Source organism: Balaenoptera physalus (genome assembly GCF_965194825.1).
Source record: "Balaenoptera physalus genome assembly, chromosome: X".
Classification (NCBI taxonomy): Eukaryota; Metazoa; Chordata; class Mammalia; order Artiodactyla; family Balaenopteridae; genus Balaenoptera; species Balaenoptera physalus.
In genome coordinates this window covers 16,835,269-16,850,549 of record NC_138903.1, presented here as the reverse complement: position 1 = coordinate 16,850,549, position 15,281 = coordinate 16,835,269, and the positions used below count along the sequence as shown (strand labels likewise).

General features: G+C 39.9%; 1 protein-coding gene across 12 annotated transcripts in view; it reads left to right on the top strand.

Moving 5' to 3' along the window:
- ADGRG2 (adhesion G protein-coupled receptor G2) overlaps positions 1-15,281 on the top strand; it is a 140,569-nt gene that overhangs the window by 49,810 nt on the left and 75,478 nt on the right. For 10 of the 12 annotated variants that reach the window (XM_082446978.1, XM_082446989.1, XM_082446988.1 and 7 more), the window contains exons 2-3: positions 778-820; positions 12,345-12,463. In XM_082446978.1, the coding sequence (XP_082303104.1) occupies positions 12,346-12,463 (118 nt within the window). In that variant the 5' untranslated portion in view covers positions 778-820; position 12,345. The other 2 variants (XM_082446986.1, XM_082446990.1) reach the window with 2 other exon arrangements.

The window sequence follows — 15,281 nt, the reverse complement described above, 5'->3', positions numbered from 1 at the left end:
ATCTTTATGTCTGTATTTCACATGAGGGGATATCATAGTGTGAAGTGACTGTCATCTTTGAGCTAATAGCTGTACTGATGTTTTGGTTTTGAAGTGAAGCATGATGGAATATTCTCAAAGATACAAGTCAGGTTGTCAGCAGTGCTCTCTGTCCTGGGTGGGCACACAATTTCCTTTCCCCAGCGTGCATCTGCCTTGTCCCTCACTCAGGTAATTGCCAATGCCTCCGCCTCCCCCTTCCAACTCTGAGCCAAACTTAACAATCAGTAGAGAGTTATTTATTTAGCCCCTCTGTGGAGAAAGAATTCTGCCTCTGGCTTTGGGGATGCAAGAGACAAAAATGACCCAATCCTTGATATCAAGGAGTTTAGTTTCTAGGGAAGTTAAGTCACAAAAACTGAAGAAATAGTTAATGAAGCATGGTCTCTAGAAGAGACCACCCCTCCTCAGATCCGATCACTTCATTGTCCAGTGCCCCTGTGATGCAGTTAATGAAACCTGAGACTGAGCAGTAATACATGCTACTAAAACATTAACAAGGTCAGCCCCCAAGCTGGCTTTGAGCTTGTCTTCCAATTTGTAATAAGTTCCTTAGGAGTACGGTTTGCTTCCTCCATATCTTTTGTAACTCTGCTGCCAAATTCAAGCCTTGGTAGATAGCAAGGGGTCTGTGGAGCCTTGGCCAATGTGCTGACTGTAGTACTGAAGCATCATGGTGCCAAGAAGGCCTGGTTTCTATTGATCTAATTCTTTCCTTTTTTTTTTTTTAATTTTCAGATTTGTGCAGTTTCTCCATCTTTTCTTCTGAACTTCCTGTCAGGTGAGTGAGCCTATTTCTGTGTGAAAATGTAGAAATGATAGACATGTTTGGTTTTTTTTTTCCTTCAAATTACCCCCCTTCATTTCAAATCCCCATCCCCTTAACCACTGTATTCTTTTTGTTTTTGTTGTTTGTTTATTTTGTTTGTAACTCTTCACTCCCACTTGGAGCCTTCTTTTCTTCAGACATTTTCTTTTCCGTGGGGATTCTATTGTTGACCCATTTCTTCTTGGTAATCCAATTGTTTTTGAATAACTTTCAGTAATGGGTACGGATTTTGAAATTACATGGTGCAGTAAAATCTGGGGAAGGAGAATGATCATTTATGTAGAACTCTTTGGGAGTTTGTTTCATAATTCTCCCCTTTCTATCTCCCTGGACTGGCTTCCCATCTCCAACAGCATTTCTCATGTTTTGAAATGGACCATTGAAGTATTCTGTCTCTTACCTGAAGTGCGGTGCTCCCACAGCTTCCAAAGCCTCCTCCCAGCCAGATTTCTGCTGCTAACTCCCTTCTAAATAGAAATTCTGAAGCCACTACTGACTTCCTGTTTCCTCTGAGACTCATAAATAGTGATTATTTATGGGACTTTCCTGGTATAAATAATAAAAATCTTGTAACCAATGAAAATATTTATTATAATTAATATAAATTATAATTATCCTATTGTAATTTAGATGATAAATAATACACATAGTTATAGTAAATGCTAATAAGTTACTGTTAGAAACAAGGTTAAAATACCTGAGCAGAGTCACATAGCTAGTAAATGGGCAAGCGGGGACTTGAAGCAGGACTTGGCATGATGTGATGACAAAAGCAGTGAAGGGCACACAATATTGGTGGGTGGTTCCCTTTCCTTACTACCTCACTTCCTCTCAAATGTGATCTCCTGAGGATCCAGACCCTGTGCTCTGCCTCATCCCTGCTCTCATCCCCCCAGTGCTGATCAATACCTTGAGGATGCTTTGAAGGAGTCTCCTATTTCTCTCCTCTACATAGTCATAGAGTTATTGTGCAGCAATAAATTCCAGACCAAATCAATTAAAAAAATCTTTTTTCTGGACATATACCCAGAGAAAATCATAATTCAAAAAGACACATGCACCCCAATGTTCATTGAAGCATTATTTACAGTAGCCAGGTCATGGAAGCAACCTAAATACCCATCGACAGACAAATGGATAAAGAAGATGTGGTACATATATACAATGGAATATTACTCAGCCATAAAAAGGAATGAAACTGGGTCATTTGTAGAGACGTGGACGGACCTAGAGACTGTCAAACAGAGTGAAGTAAGTCAGAAAGAAAAACCAGTATCGTATATTAACGCATATATGTGGAAACTAGAAAAATGGTACAGATGAACCGCTTTGCGAGGCAGAAATTGAGACACAGATGTAGAGAACAAACATGTGGACACCAAGGGGGGAAAGTGGCAGGGGGGTGGGGGTGGTGAGATGAATTGGGCAATTGGGATTGACATGGATACACTGATGTGTATAAAATGGATAACTAATAAGAACCTGCTGTATAAAAATAAATAAATAAAATAAAATTAAAAAGAACTCTGTTTTGAGTGCCTGCTGTGGGTGGAGTTGCATGCTGCCAGGGTTGGGGTGAGGTGGAGACCAAGTCTATATAGGAGAGGATATTGCGTTCTGGTGCTTTGTTTTTGTTTTTAGGCCAAGTTGAGTCTCATGGACTATGAACAGAAAGTGTCTTTAAGTAAAAAAAAAAAAAAAAAAAAAAATCACCATTTATTTGGCCGTACCAATGACTAGTGAATCTAAATAGTGGCTGTGAGCTCTTGAGCACAGGATACATATCTGTCTTGGTTATTGTAATATCGAGTCCCTAGCATAGTACCTTGTATGTAATAGAACTTCAATAAATATTTGTAAACTAGATGAATGAATGCAAGAAATAATTCCGAAATCTATTTACATTTAGTGCTGGAGTGTACTATGAATTTGTCTTCTAATTACGCTTGTAATAGCTAACATTTCTTGTCTATACTAAGACCTTCATTATATTACCTCATTTCATCCCTACAGAATGCTGTGAGGTAGATCCTATCATTACCTCCATTTTTTTCAGATGAAAAATTGAGGTCCAGAGAGGTTAAGGAACAGGCCAAGCTTAACACGGTAAATGGTGGCGCTTGGATTCAAAAGCAGGCAGATGACTCTCTCATGCATGCTCTTATACCCTATGCTGTTTCTGTGTGTGTGTGTGTGTTTGTGTGTGTGTGTGTGTGTGTGTGTGTGTTGAACATATTTACTGTGAGCATTGGGGGAGGAGCCTGAAGAGTGAGGGCAGAGAGAAAGTAGGGTTTCACTTTGCCTTGGGTAATTCACACGTGGCTAATCAAGAGGATAGATTGAGGGTAGGACAGTAGAGAAATTTGGAGATGAGTGAGGGAGTGGAAAAATATAACACCTTTCACAAGGTTTTGTGAATATTTGTTTACTTTAAGTGCATAATTTATTTCTAATCTTAACATATCTGATATTGATTCACTTGTTTTATTGAATAAAGCCTTTTCCCCCCTGCATTAGAAAGCACTTGATGCTTATTAAGAAAGTCATTTTGCATTGTAAAGACCAAACAAATCATTTTCCTTCCATTTGCTTCTTTTAGAGACACAAAAGCTTCAAATTACCATCATGCCATATAGTTCACCATTAACTTTACTTTGTACTGTGACAAATGATACCCAAAGCTGCCATTTTGGAGTTCATATTCATCACCTAACAGTTAACCCAGTTTCTGTCCTCTTTCGGACTTTTTTTTTTTTTGGTGGGGCATATGGGATGCCATTTCTCCTACTACAGCGTTGTTGGCTGGCTTTAGTTCTTGGTGATTTTATCTTCAAAAAATTTTGTTGCTGAAGTTTGGAATGGTTCCTTTTGTCCTATATTTCTTCAAATTACCCCAATTTACAAGATTTGAAATTGCTGCTAGACAGTTTTGTAAGCATTCCAGAGAATTCTGTAAATAGTCTTAAATTGATTTATAAAATAGATAAAAATGTGAGGACTTTCCTTGTCAGGTTTTGGCACCAGGGTTCTTCTAGCCTGATAAGAGTAAGTTAGGCTGTGCCCTTTTTCTCTATTCTTTGAGATTTTGTGAGGTTGGAATTCCTGTGAAAGCATCTGGGGCTGGAGTTTTCTTTGTGGGGAAAATTTTGAGACCTTTTTTTTTTAATATCATGCCTCTTTTTAAAATTAATTAATTAATTAATTAATTTTTGGCTGCGTTGAGTCTTCATTGCCGCACACAGGCTTTCTCTAGTTACGGCGAGCGGGGGCTACTCTTCCTTGTGGTGCTCGGGCTTCTCGTTGCGGTGGCTTCTCTTGTTGCGGAGCATGGGCTCTAGGCACGTGGGCTTCAGTAGTTGTGGCTCGAGGGCTCAGTAGTTGTGGCTCGCTGGCTTTAGAGCACAGGCTCAGTAGTTGTGGCACATCGGCTTAGTTGCTCCACGGCATGTGGGATCTTCCCGGACCAGGGCTCAAACCTGTGTCCCCAGCATTGGTAGGTGGATTCTTAACCACTGTGCCACCAGGGAAGTCCCCTAGACCTTTTTTTTTTTTTTTAAATTTATTTTATGTTTTATTTTTATTTTTTGGCTGCGTTGGGTCTTCGTTGCTGTGTGCGGGCTTTCTCTAGTTGCGGGGAGGGAGGGTTACTCTTTGTTGCTGTGCGCGGGCTTCTCATTGTGGTGGCTTCTCTTGTTGCGGAGCATGGGCTCTAGGCGTGCGGGCTTCAGTAGTTGTGGCGCACGGGCTCAGTAATTGTGGCTCGCGGGCTCCAGAGCGCAGGCTCAGTAGTTGCAGCGCACAGGCTTAGTTGCTCCATGGCATGTGGGATCTTCCTGGAGCAGGGCTCAAACCCGTGTCCCCTGCATTGGCAGGTGGATTCTTAACCACTGTGCCACCAGGAAAGCCCCCCTAGACCTTTTAATTATGTGTCTCTTCAGGTTTATTATTTCTTCTTGATTCCTTCTTGGTAAGTTATATTTTTTTCCTAGAGATTTGCCCATTTTTATCTAGATTTTCAAAATGATTGAATAAAGTTCTTCCTAAGATCCTTTTACCTTTTATGTTTATAACATTTTCAGTTATGTTGCTTTTTAAATTTTTTCTGTTGGTTATTCGCTTACACTTCTCTCTCTTTTCTTCCCTCTCTTTCCCTCCCTCCCACCTCCCCTTCTCTTAATTTTGCCAGAATTGTCTTTCCAAAGAACAGCCTTGGCTTTGTTAATAACCTTTGTGTCTTTTTATGTCATTTTATCTTTTATTTTTATTATTTCCTTTCTTCTTCTTTAGGTTTATTTTGCTGTTCTTTTTCAAACTTCTTAAGAAGGTGCTTAACTCATTAATTTTAAGTCTTTCTCTTTTTTTAAATATGTGCATTTAAAATAGAAATTTCACTCTAAAGATCTTTAGCTCTATCCCACATGTTTTGAGATATAATGTTTTTATTATTGACCCAGTCAGATATTTTCTAATATATGTTAGGTCTTCTTTGACCCAAAAGTTATTTGTTAAATAATAGTTTAACTTTTTATTATAGCTTAATTGTGTTGTGGTCAGAGAACATACTCCTTTTTTCTAAATCTGTAAAATGTTTGTGAGACTTCTTTTATGGCCTGGTTGGCTTTCATAAATATTCTGTGTGTACTTGAAAAGGTTATGTACTCTGGAAGGTTCATGTATGGTCTTTAAGTCAGGTTGGTTGAATGTGCCATTCAAATATTCTATATCCTTAGTGACTTTCTTTGAATTTTATCAATTGTTGATAGACATGTGTGAATCTCTCTCAATATGATTGTGAATTTGTTCTATCTCTCCTTGTATTCTGTCAAAAATATTGCTTTGTGTATTTCGAGGCTATATTATTAGTTGCATTCATGTGTAAATTTGTTTAGTCTTCTTATAGAATTAAACCTTTTATGAATGAACCATTTTATTTATAGGTAATGCTTTTTGCTTTAAAGTATAATTTGTTTGATATTAGTATAAACACATTAATATTCTTTTGATTAGTATCTGCGTTGCATATCTTTTCCATCCTTTTATTTTCAAACTTTCTGTATCATTGTTCTAGTTGTGTCCTTGTAAATAGCATATAGTTGCATTTTGTATTTTTTTCAGTCTTATAATCTTTGCCTTTTAATTGAATCATTTAGTCCATTTATATTTAATGAATCATTGATTTGTATGTGTGTTTAAACCCACCGTCTTCTATTTTTCCTCACCATTCTTTGTTTCTTTTTCTCCCCTTTCTTGCCTTCTTTCCAAATGACTGAAATTCTAAAAACCATTTCTCCCCCTCCACTAGTTAGGAAATTATATACCCCACTTCTGTTTTTTAGTACAGAAATTACAGCATCTACTCAAGTTTTCAATGTTGGAAGATAATCAGTACATTTAGCTTCCTGTAGGATAATACAAGGACCTTGGAAGACTTTAATTTTTAAAAAAATAAATTTATTTATTTAATTTATTTATTTTTGGCTGCACTGGATCTTTGTTGCTGTGCACAGGCTTTCCCTAGTTGTGGTGAGCGGGGCCTACTCTTCCTTGTGGTGCACAGGCTTCTCATTGTGGTGGCTTCTCTTGTTGCAGAGCATGGGCTCTAGGTGCGCAGGCTTCAGTAGTTGTAGCACGTGGGCTCAGTAGTTGTGGCTCGCGGGCTCTAGAGCGTGGGCTCAGTAGTTGTGGCACGTGGGCTTACTTGCTTCGCGGCATGTGGGATCTTCCTGCACCACGGCTTGAACCCGTGTGCCCTGCATTGGCAGGTAGATTCTTAACCACTGCGTCACCAGGGAAGCCTGACTTTAATTTTTTAATTTCATTTTTATCTCCTAATTGATATATTAAATGTAGTTGCCATATTTTATTCTGTCATGTGTCACTTATCCCTGCAAGATATTATTAATATTATTAATATTTTATATAGTCAAAGTTCATTTGGATTTACCCCTATATGGTGCCACCCTTAGCTCTGGGCAACTGGGGCCTCTGCCCTGTGTCTCATGCTTTATAGAGGTCCCCTCTCTGGCCCTTCCCCAGTCATACCCCTCTCCAAAGGATGAGAACTTTTTGATATAAAGAAGGCATGCCCACCTTGAGCCCGCCCTTCTTCTCCCCCAACCCTTGCTTCTGTGTCATGTTTTGGAAACTCAGGAGTTGGGAATTTCCTATCCAAATATTCTGTGCCTATTTCCAGGACCTGAGCAGTCCTCTTCTCCAGGGCAAGCCATGCTGCAGGTGTACCTACCTCTAGACCTAAGGGATGATCAAAGGATAGCTGCTTGAAGGAGAGAGGGGGGTTTGGATCTATAGGCTGAGGTGTCCACATCCATGTGCACAAAGCCTCTTGTAGTTTGAGATGGAGACTTAGTGGAAGAATAAGGGCAAACTGGATCTCTTTTCAAACTCTTGACCTGTATACTACAAATGTTAGGAATGGGTCTGGTCACATACTAACTACTTTCTTTGTTCTTTGTTTCTTATTGTATCTCAGATCTTACATCTTTTGCCTGAATATATCTTTTAGGATTTATTTCAGTGAGGATTTGCAAGTAGTGAACAATATCACAGTTTTTGTTTATCTTCTGGTTTCCATTGTTGCTTCTGAGAAGATAGCTGTCAGTCTAACAGATGCGCCTTTGAAGGTTAACTGTCTTGTTTTCTTTGGCTACTTTCAAGATTTTCTCTGTGTCTTTGGTTTTCTTCAATTTCACTATTTTGTGTCTAGGTGTAGATCCCTTTTTATTTATTGTAGAAGTCCTTTGGGCTTGTTGCATCTGTGGATAGATGTTTTTCACCAGTGTGAGGTCAATCTGTCATCCTAATTTCAAACATTGACTCTTCCTCATTCTCTCCTCTTTGAATTTTGTTTCAGTGTATGTTAGACCTTGTATTTCTTTTCTCCATGTCTCTGAACTGTTCTTTTGTATTTTGTATGTGGAGCTCAAGTTTGCTTCCTTATGCCCTCAGGCGTTAAGGGTCTCCTTTGCTTATATTACCTCCCTGAATTCCTGCTTTGGATTCACCTTTGGCCTGGTGATTCTCTTCTATCTTATCAGCTCTCTGATATATTTAAGAAAATGCTTTTAATATTTTATTCATGATTTTTAATTGTCTTCAGCAGAAGGTTTGGTCTAAATAACCTAACCCAACATATTCCTGGAACATTGAAGAAAAAAGAATTTTGGAGATATTTGCTGTATCAGGGTCTTTTAGCAGAGTTCAAGTTGAAATTTAATTATGCTTTTACAGTTTCCCGATTCTTTTTTCTTTTTTAAGTGGTTAAAGATATAACCAGAGACTCTAAAGAAAACCAGCCCTGAGATTCTCTGACTTCTTTGACAGTTGAATGATCAGAGTCAATTGCTTTTTCACCTTTTAGTTCTTGATTTATCTGCCCTGAGAACCTCTTTAGTACCTCCCTTTATAATTTCTCCTTGTGCTAGTCTTTTTTTTTTTTTTTTTTTTTAATTTATTTATTTTTGGCTATGTTGGGTCTTCGTTGCTGCACGCAGGCTTTCTCTAGTTGTGGAGAGCCGGGGCTACTCTTTGTTGCGGTGCACGGGCTTCTCATTGCGGTGGCTTCTCTTGTTGTGGAGCATGGGCTCTAGGCGCGCGGGCTCAGTAGTTGTGGCTCGCAGGCTCTAGGGCGCAGGCTCAGTAGTTGTGGCGCACGGACTTAGTTGCTCCGCGGCATGTGGGATCTTCCAGGACCAGGGCTCGAACCAGTGTCCCCTGCACTGGCAGGCGGATTCTTAACTACTGCGCCACCAGGGAAGTCCTCCTTGTGCTAGTCTTGTTAGCCAACACTTATGAATCAGTGTAAATATCTCAAAGGTGTAACATTTTCTAAAACACTTAGGGAGCAATTATCACACCTCTTGCTACTCAAGTCAAAAATATTGATAATTGCATACATCATTGCAGCCATGGTATAATCAGATTACATCAGTTAACCTGTGGTAGCAGAGAATGACCCTCACCCAGACCTGCTCTGCAGTGGTGTCAAGCTATTTCCCTCCTTTTAAACTTTATTCTATACCTAGATAAAGATAGATTTATCATTTATTACCATTCAAGGTTGCACTGATGGTCTACATTTTAAAAAATATGATACTTATACTATTTAATGAAATTGAAGAGATCTAGAATAATTTCTTGGAGTGGTACAAGCAGGGCCATGGCATTCAGTCATGTAGCTTATGTACTGTTCAACCTTAGGGGTTGCCATTTACATCAGAGTCTACAACCACAAAAGATGAACCTGGGGTAATCGTTAATGAGTGGTTATCTAGTGTCAAGGTCTAGATTTTACTGTTTAAATGCTAGCAAATAGTTTTCTTTGTAATGGATGCTATCTCACAAGCCATCCTTAGCACCTTGAAATTTTGCTAAGAACCAGTGGCTATTCATCTTTGTTGATGACGTAGATAGCCTTGAAGCAACCCAACTTGCACCAGAAGATGAAGAAAAGTTCCAGCTGAAAAAGATAAAAATGACTTTTATATATAATGAGTTAGGGTTTCAAAATCCATAGATTTCCCTCTTTGATCAGTGATCCCAGAGATGTCATGACCCAGCAGGATGTTCTCTAGTTTATGCAGAAGGCAGTAGGAGTGGCACTATTTTAAATACCATAAAACTTCTTCTCCTATTAGGAAATGTATATTCAGCCTTGAGGAAACATATTACAGGCTTGGAATATGGACAATGGAAAGCAGTCTTTTCAGTGGTGCCAGGTCTGCAGTAAGTTCTTCCTGATCCATATTCTCTTTTCAAGATGGTTACTGGAATCACCCTTCGTTGTGCCCTTTCCTGCCGTCATCTGGGAGCTGAGTACAAGCTCTCTTCAGTGGAAAAGCATGGTTTATTTTGATCAGAGGCCCAAGTCACAGCACATATTAACCAGTCACTCAGTGCCATGACTAATTTAACTTTGACCATATCTTATACACCACTTAGGCCCTACCCTAGAAGTTGGCAAAGCTCAAGAATGAGTTTGCAGAAATTTTGAAAATTCTATAATAGCATTTTGAGTTTGTTGATTCATTTCACCTGATGAACTCAAAACAGTTTACTTCCAAGGAGATCAATTCCCAGGAGGCCAGCATTGTGGCCTGGTAGAAAGAGTAGGAGTCCCACCAAACAGCCAGATGACCTTGACCCATCCCCTAGAACACGTTGGGCCTCTTTCTACATCTGTAGAATAAGGGTTTCAGCTAGGTGAATTCTGAATTCCTTTCCAGAAACAGACTGCTCTGATACTCTTTCCAGAACTAAAATTAGATACTTGTGTAGTAAATCTTCTAAATCAGCTCTGTGAATTCCAGGTAGCGTCAAGCCTAAGGTATTTGTATAGGAGAGTTTTTTTGTAGAGGTTCATTAAATATAGCTTAAAAAAAAAAAAAAAAAGGGAATGCTTCTGGAGGGGGAGCTGAGTTAAAAATTTTAAATAGATTAATTTTTAAACTTTTATATGAAACTTTTTATGACATATATATTAGTGGATAATTCAATGAATTTCAGAAACTGAACACACCATGTAACCAGCACACAGAATATTACCGGAACCTCGGAAGCCCCACTGAGCCCACTTCTAATTGTTATATCCTCTGCCCCCTTCCGAGGGTAACCATGCTCCCACCCTCATTCCATCGATTAGTTTTGCCTGCTTTTGTTCCTCATCTGAATGGGATCATGGACAACATGCATTCCTTTATGTCTGGCTCCTTTATCTAACATTGTATTTCAGAGATTCATCAATATTATTGTGTGTAGCTGTAGTAGACACTTAAATTTTCTTCCAGAGAGACATTGCTTTATCTTTGCACAATGACGTTTTGTTCAAGTGACTCATTCGGGAGGGTCAGTAATATGCCATTATGAACAGAGAGAGGATGAAAGTGCTGGCGAGAAACCAGAGGCACTTTATAATTTATTAATATAGTGTGTTATTAATATATAATACAATTTACAGTATTGATTTTAAAAATAGAAGTCCTCTTTGGAAGGAGAAGGATTCACTTCCTGCTCTAAGACGTTATCATGCCATGTCCAAGGAAAGAATCATTCCTCTGGTACTGGCAATGGCTGTTAAATTATAGGATTCTTAAAGATTGCTAGCTTTTCCTGGAGACTGAGAAATCGTGATTTATTCCCATCTTTCTGTGTCCTTATCCCTGTAATCCCTACACTATCTTAACCCTGCACGTATGAGGTGCAAAATAGCTATTTGTTGACTGACTGAAGGGTCTACAGCTAGCATTTATAGTGCCTTCACAGTGCCAGCCCCTGTGCCCAGATCTCTTGTTTACTCACCACAGCGACACTATCAGGCTGGTGCTATTATCACAGTTTGCTAGATGGGGAATCTTGGCCATCGGAAATAACTTATCCAGAGTCACTCAGACATTGTGTGGCAGAGCCAGGACCTTTGATCCCATGCTCTTTAGCCTTCACCGCGGTGCCTGCACACTCTATCTCAGGCCGACAGAAGCTGCGGTGGTGGCTAGGTGCTTGGGTGCCCTGTGGCCAGGAGCTCTGCCAGCTGAGAACACACAGCCTGGTCTGTCCCGGCCCCTTCCCCTGTGGCCACGTAGGAGCCTGCTCAGTGGGCTCTCACTGCCCGAGCCCCGTGGGTGGGATGTGATTTCCTGGCTGGCTCCTTCCTCCCTCGGTATCCCCCGCCAGCGCCTGCTGCGGGTGCTGACTGCCTGTCACGGGGTTCCGTTGGCCAACTCCTCCATCGGGAGAGGAACGGACGCAGCCTTAGCACCTGCAGTTTTCTCCGCGTGCCGAGCTCCTCTCAGCCTCTGCCCCACCTCCCCCATGTGTATTTCGTCTAGTTACCGCCTGGTTAACCCTCACATCTCATCTGGTATATATTGGCTCTCGATGATTATTCGTTGGAAGGAAATGAATAAATGAATGGTAAATGAGACTTTAAAATTCAGTATTGATATAAACTTCACTTTTTAAAAAATGTTGACTCTGCCCTCCCCACTACTAAAAATGTAAGCGATGATAATGAATTAACATATAATAAAGAGGAAATGCAGCATACCCATCCTTTTACAGTATGACATAAATGGGATAGATCATTTATAAGATTCTGTGACCTCTTCTGGTTCTTAGCATAGTTTTTAACCAGCCTTTATATAGTGGTAGTCATTATATATGCAGCATTTTGTGTTTTTAAGTTCTTTTCTTGATATTTTGCATGTGTTGATGTTTTCCATAAATCTACATGGACTACCTTGCTTATCATTTTTATTATAATATCCCACTGGGTGGGCCTCCTGTAATAAACATGGGTTTTGCTTTTTGTAGCCAGTGCCCACCTGGCATTGCCAGTTCTCTGGACTAGAGTAATTTAAGGAAGCAGGTTGCAGGTTGTCTTGCTTGAGGGACTGGCCTTTTGGGCATTGTTGTGTCGTGATTATGGCAAGCTGTGATGATGTGTCCCCCTATTTTATTCCAGGATGCTTTTCTCTGGTGGGCAGTGTGGCCGTGTTGGCAGACCTGAAGAACTTTTACTGACGTTCAAGATATTCCTTGTCATCATTTGTCTTCATGTCACGCTGGTTACATCCCTGGAAGGTAAGGTGCCCATTTTCCTTCATCTTTTTCCTATTTTATCTGTGTGTGTGTGTGTGTGTGTATTTGGGATTGTTTTACTGTGGTAAAATAAACATAACATAAAACTTAACCATTTTAACCATTTTTAAGTATATAATTGACTGGCATTAAATGTATTCACAATTTTGTGCAACCATCACCACTATCCAGTTCCAGAACATTTTCATCATCTCAAATAGGAACTCTGTACCCATTAAGCAATAACTTCCCTTCCCCCCTCCCCCCAGGCCCTGGTAACCTCTGTTATTTCTGTCTCTATGATTTTGCCTATTCTAGGTACCTCATGTAAGTATAAGGAATCATACAATATTCATCCCTTTGTGTCTGGCTTATTTCCCTTAGCATGTTTCCAAGGTTCATCCATGTTGTAGCATGATCCAGAATTTCATTCCTTTTTAAGGCTGAATAATGCTCCATTGTATGTACATATTTTGTTTATCTATTCAATGTTGATGGACATTTGGGTTATTTCCACCTTTTGGCTATTATAAATAATGCTAGTGTGAACATTGGTGTATAAGTATCTGTTTGAGTCCCTTCTTTCAATTCTTTGGGGTATATATACCTAGGAGTAGAATTGCTGGGTCATATGGTAATTCTATGTTTAACTTTTTGAGGATCTGCCAAACTGTTTCCCACAGAGGCTGTACCATTTAACATTCTCACCAGCAAGGCACAAGGATTCCAATTTTTCTATATCCTCACCAACACTTGTTATTTTCTGTTGTTTTGATAATGGATGTGAAATGGTATCATTGTGGTTTTTATTTGCATTTCCTTAATTAGTGATTTTGAACATGTTTTCATGTGCTTATTAGCCATTTGTGTATCTTCTTTAGAGAAATGACTATTTGAATCTTTGGTCCATTTTTGAATTGGGTTGTTTGGGGATTTCTGTTGTCATTGAGTTTTAGGAGTTCATTATATATTCAGGATATTAATCCTTTATTATATATATGATTTGCAAATATTTTCCCCCTTCTGTGAGTTGTCTTTTCACTCTTTTTTTTTTTGGCTGCGTTGGGTCTTCGTTGCTGTGCACGGGCTTTCTTTAGTTGTGGCAAGCGAGAGCTACTCTTTATTGCGGTGTGCGGGCTTCTCATTGCGGTGGCTCCTCTTGTTGTGGAGCACGGGCCCTAGAGCACATGGGCTTCAGTAGTTGTGGCACGCAGGCTCAGTAGTTGTGGCGCACGGGCTTAGTTGCTCCGCAGCATGTGGGATCTTCCTGGACCAGGGATCGAACCCGTGTCCCCTGCATTGGCAGGTGGATTCTTAACCACTGCGCCACCAGGGAAGTCCCTTTTCACTCTTTTAATAGTGTTCTTTGATGCACAAAAGTTTTTAATTTTGATGAAGTCCAATTTGTCTATTTTTACTTTATTGCTTGTGCTTTTGCTCTCATATCCAAGAAATGTCATGAAGCTTTTTCCCTATTTTTCTTCTAAGAACTTTATAGTTTTAGCTTTTATGTTTAGGGCCTTTGATCCATTTTGAGTTCATTTTGTATATGTTGTAAGGTAAAGATCCAACTTCATTATTTTGCAAGTGGATATCCAGTTTTCCCAGTACCATTTGTTGAAAACACTGTCTTTTCCCCACTGAGTGGTCTTGGCACCTTGGTCAAAAATTAATTGACCATATATGTGAGGGTATATTTCTGGTGTTTATTTGTTTTTAAAAGTACCTACTCGAAGGCACTTCTGCATGGAAACTTAAGGGAGACAGAGAATCACCCTAATGAAGCAGCCTCCATTTCAGAAAAGAGGATCCTTAGAAGCTTATGTGAGAAGGGGAAAAGGTACCTGAGGAAGGCAATGAAAAGTCCAGAAACCCCAGGGCTGCAATATCTTTGGGTACAACTGCCAAAAGAATACAGTGCTATGCAAATATAAAGAATCAGTATTTAAGAAGACATTATTAAGGACACACAGAGAAATAGCTTACTTATTTAAAAGAGAGTTGCAAGACCAAGGAATCTTTGTTGGATAAAGCAAATATCTACTAGCAGCAAACAACAGCATAAATACAACACACACACACAGATGCACGCAAACTAAATGGAAAACTTGCAACAGACTAAAACACAGTTGACAGTCCTTCAAAAGTAGGCACTGGGGCATATTGTCAAGAAGCCACGATACTTTACACAAAGAAATAAGAGCTAAATCTGTATTGACTGCTTACAATGTGCTGGGTTCCTATGTGCTTTACATACATGCACTCTCTTAAGCTGCTCAACCAAATCTATTAAGGGGAGATCCTAGTCTTAGCACCACTTCCCGGATCAAGACACTGAGGCTCAGAGAGATAAGTAACTTGCTCAAGGGAGTGGCCGAGCTGGGAATTGTACCCAACTTGGAATTTTGTGCTCCTAACCACAAAACCAGAGTTCTCAAACATGAGTGTGCATCAGAATCACCTGGAAGGCTTGTTAAGACAGATTCCTGGGTCCTTCCCTCAGAGTTTTTGATTTAGTAGCTCTGGGGCGGGCCCTGAGAATTGACATTTCTAACAAGTTCTCAGGTGATGTTGATGTGACTGGTTCAGAGACGATACCATTACCTACACAGCTGGCAGAAGACATAAGTAGGGAGAGAAAACTCCTCCAGATATACATCATCTCCTTGGGACGTTAAGACACCACTGTGGGATTGTCAGGGCAAAAATCAGATGTCCCCACTTTACTGATGAGTAAATGTCCCCAGGGACGTTGTTGGTTAGGAACCAGCGGAGCCAGACTAGATACTAGATCTTTGGTCTCGCGTTTCAGTGCTTTTTC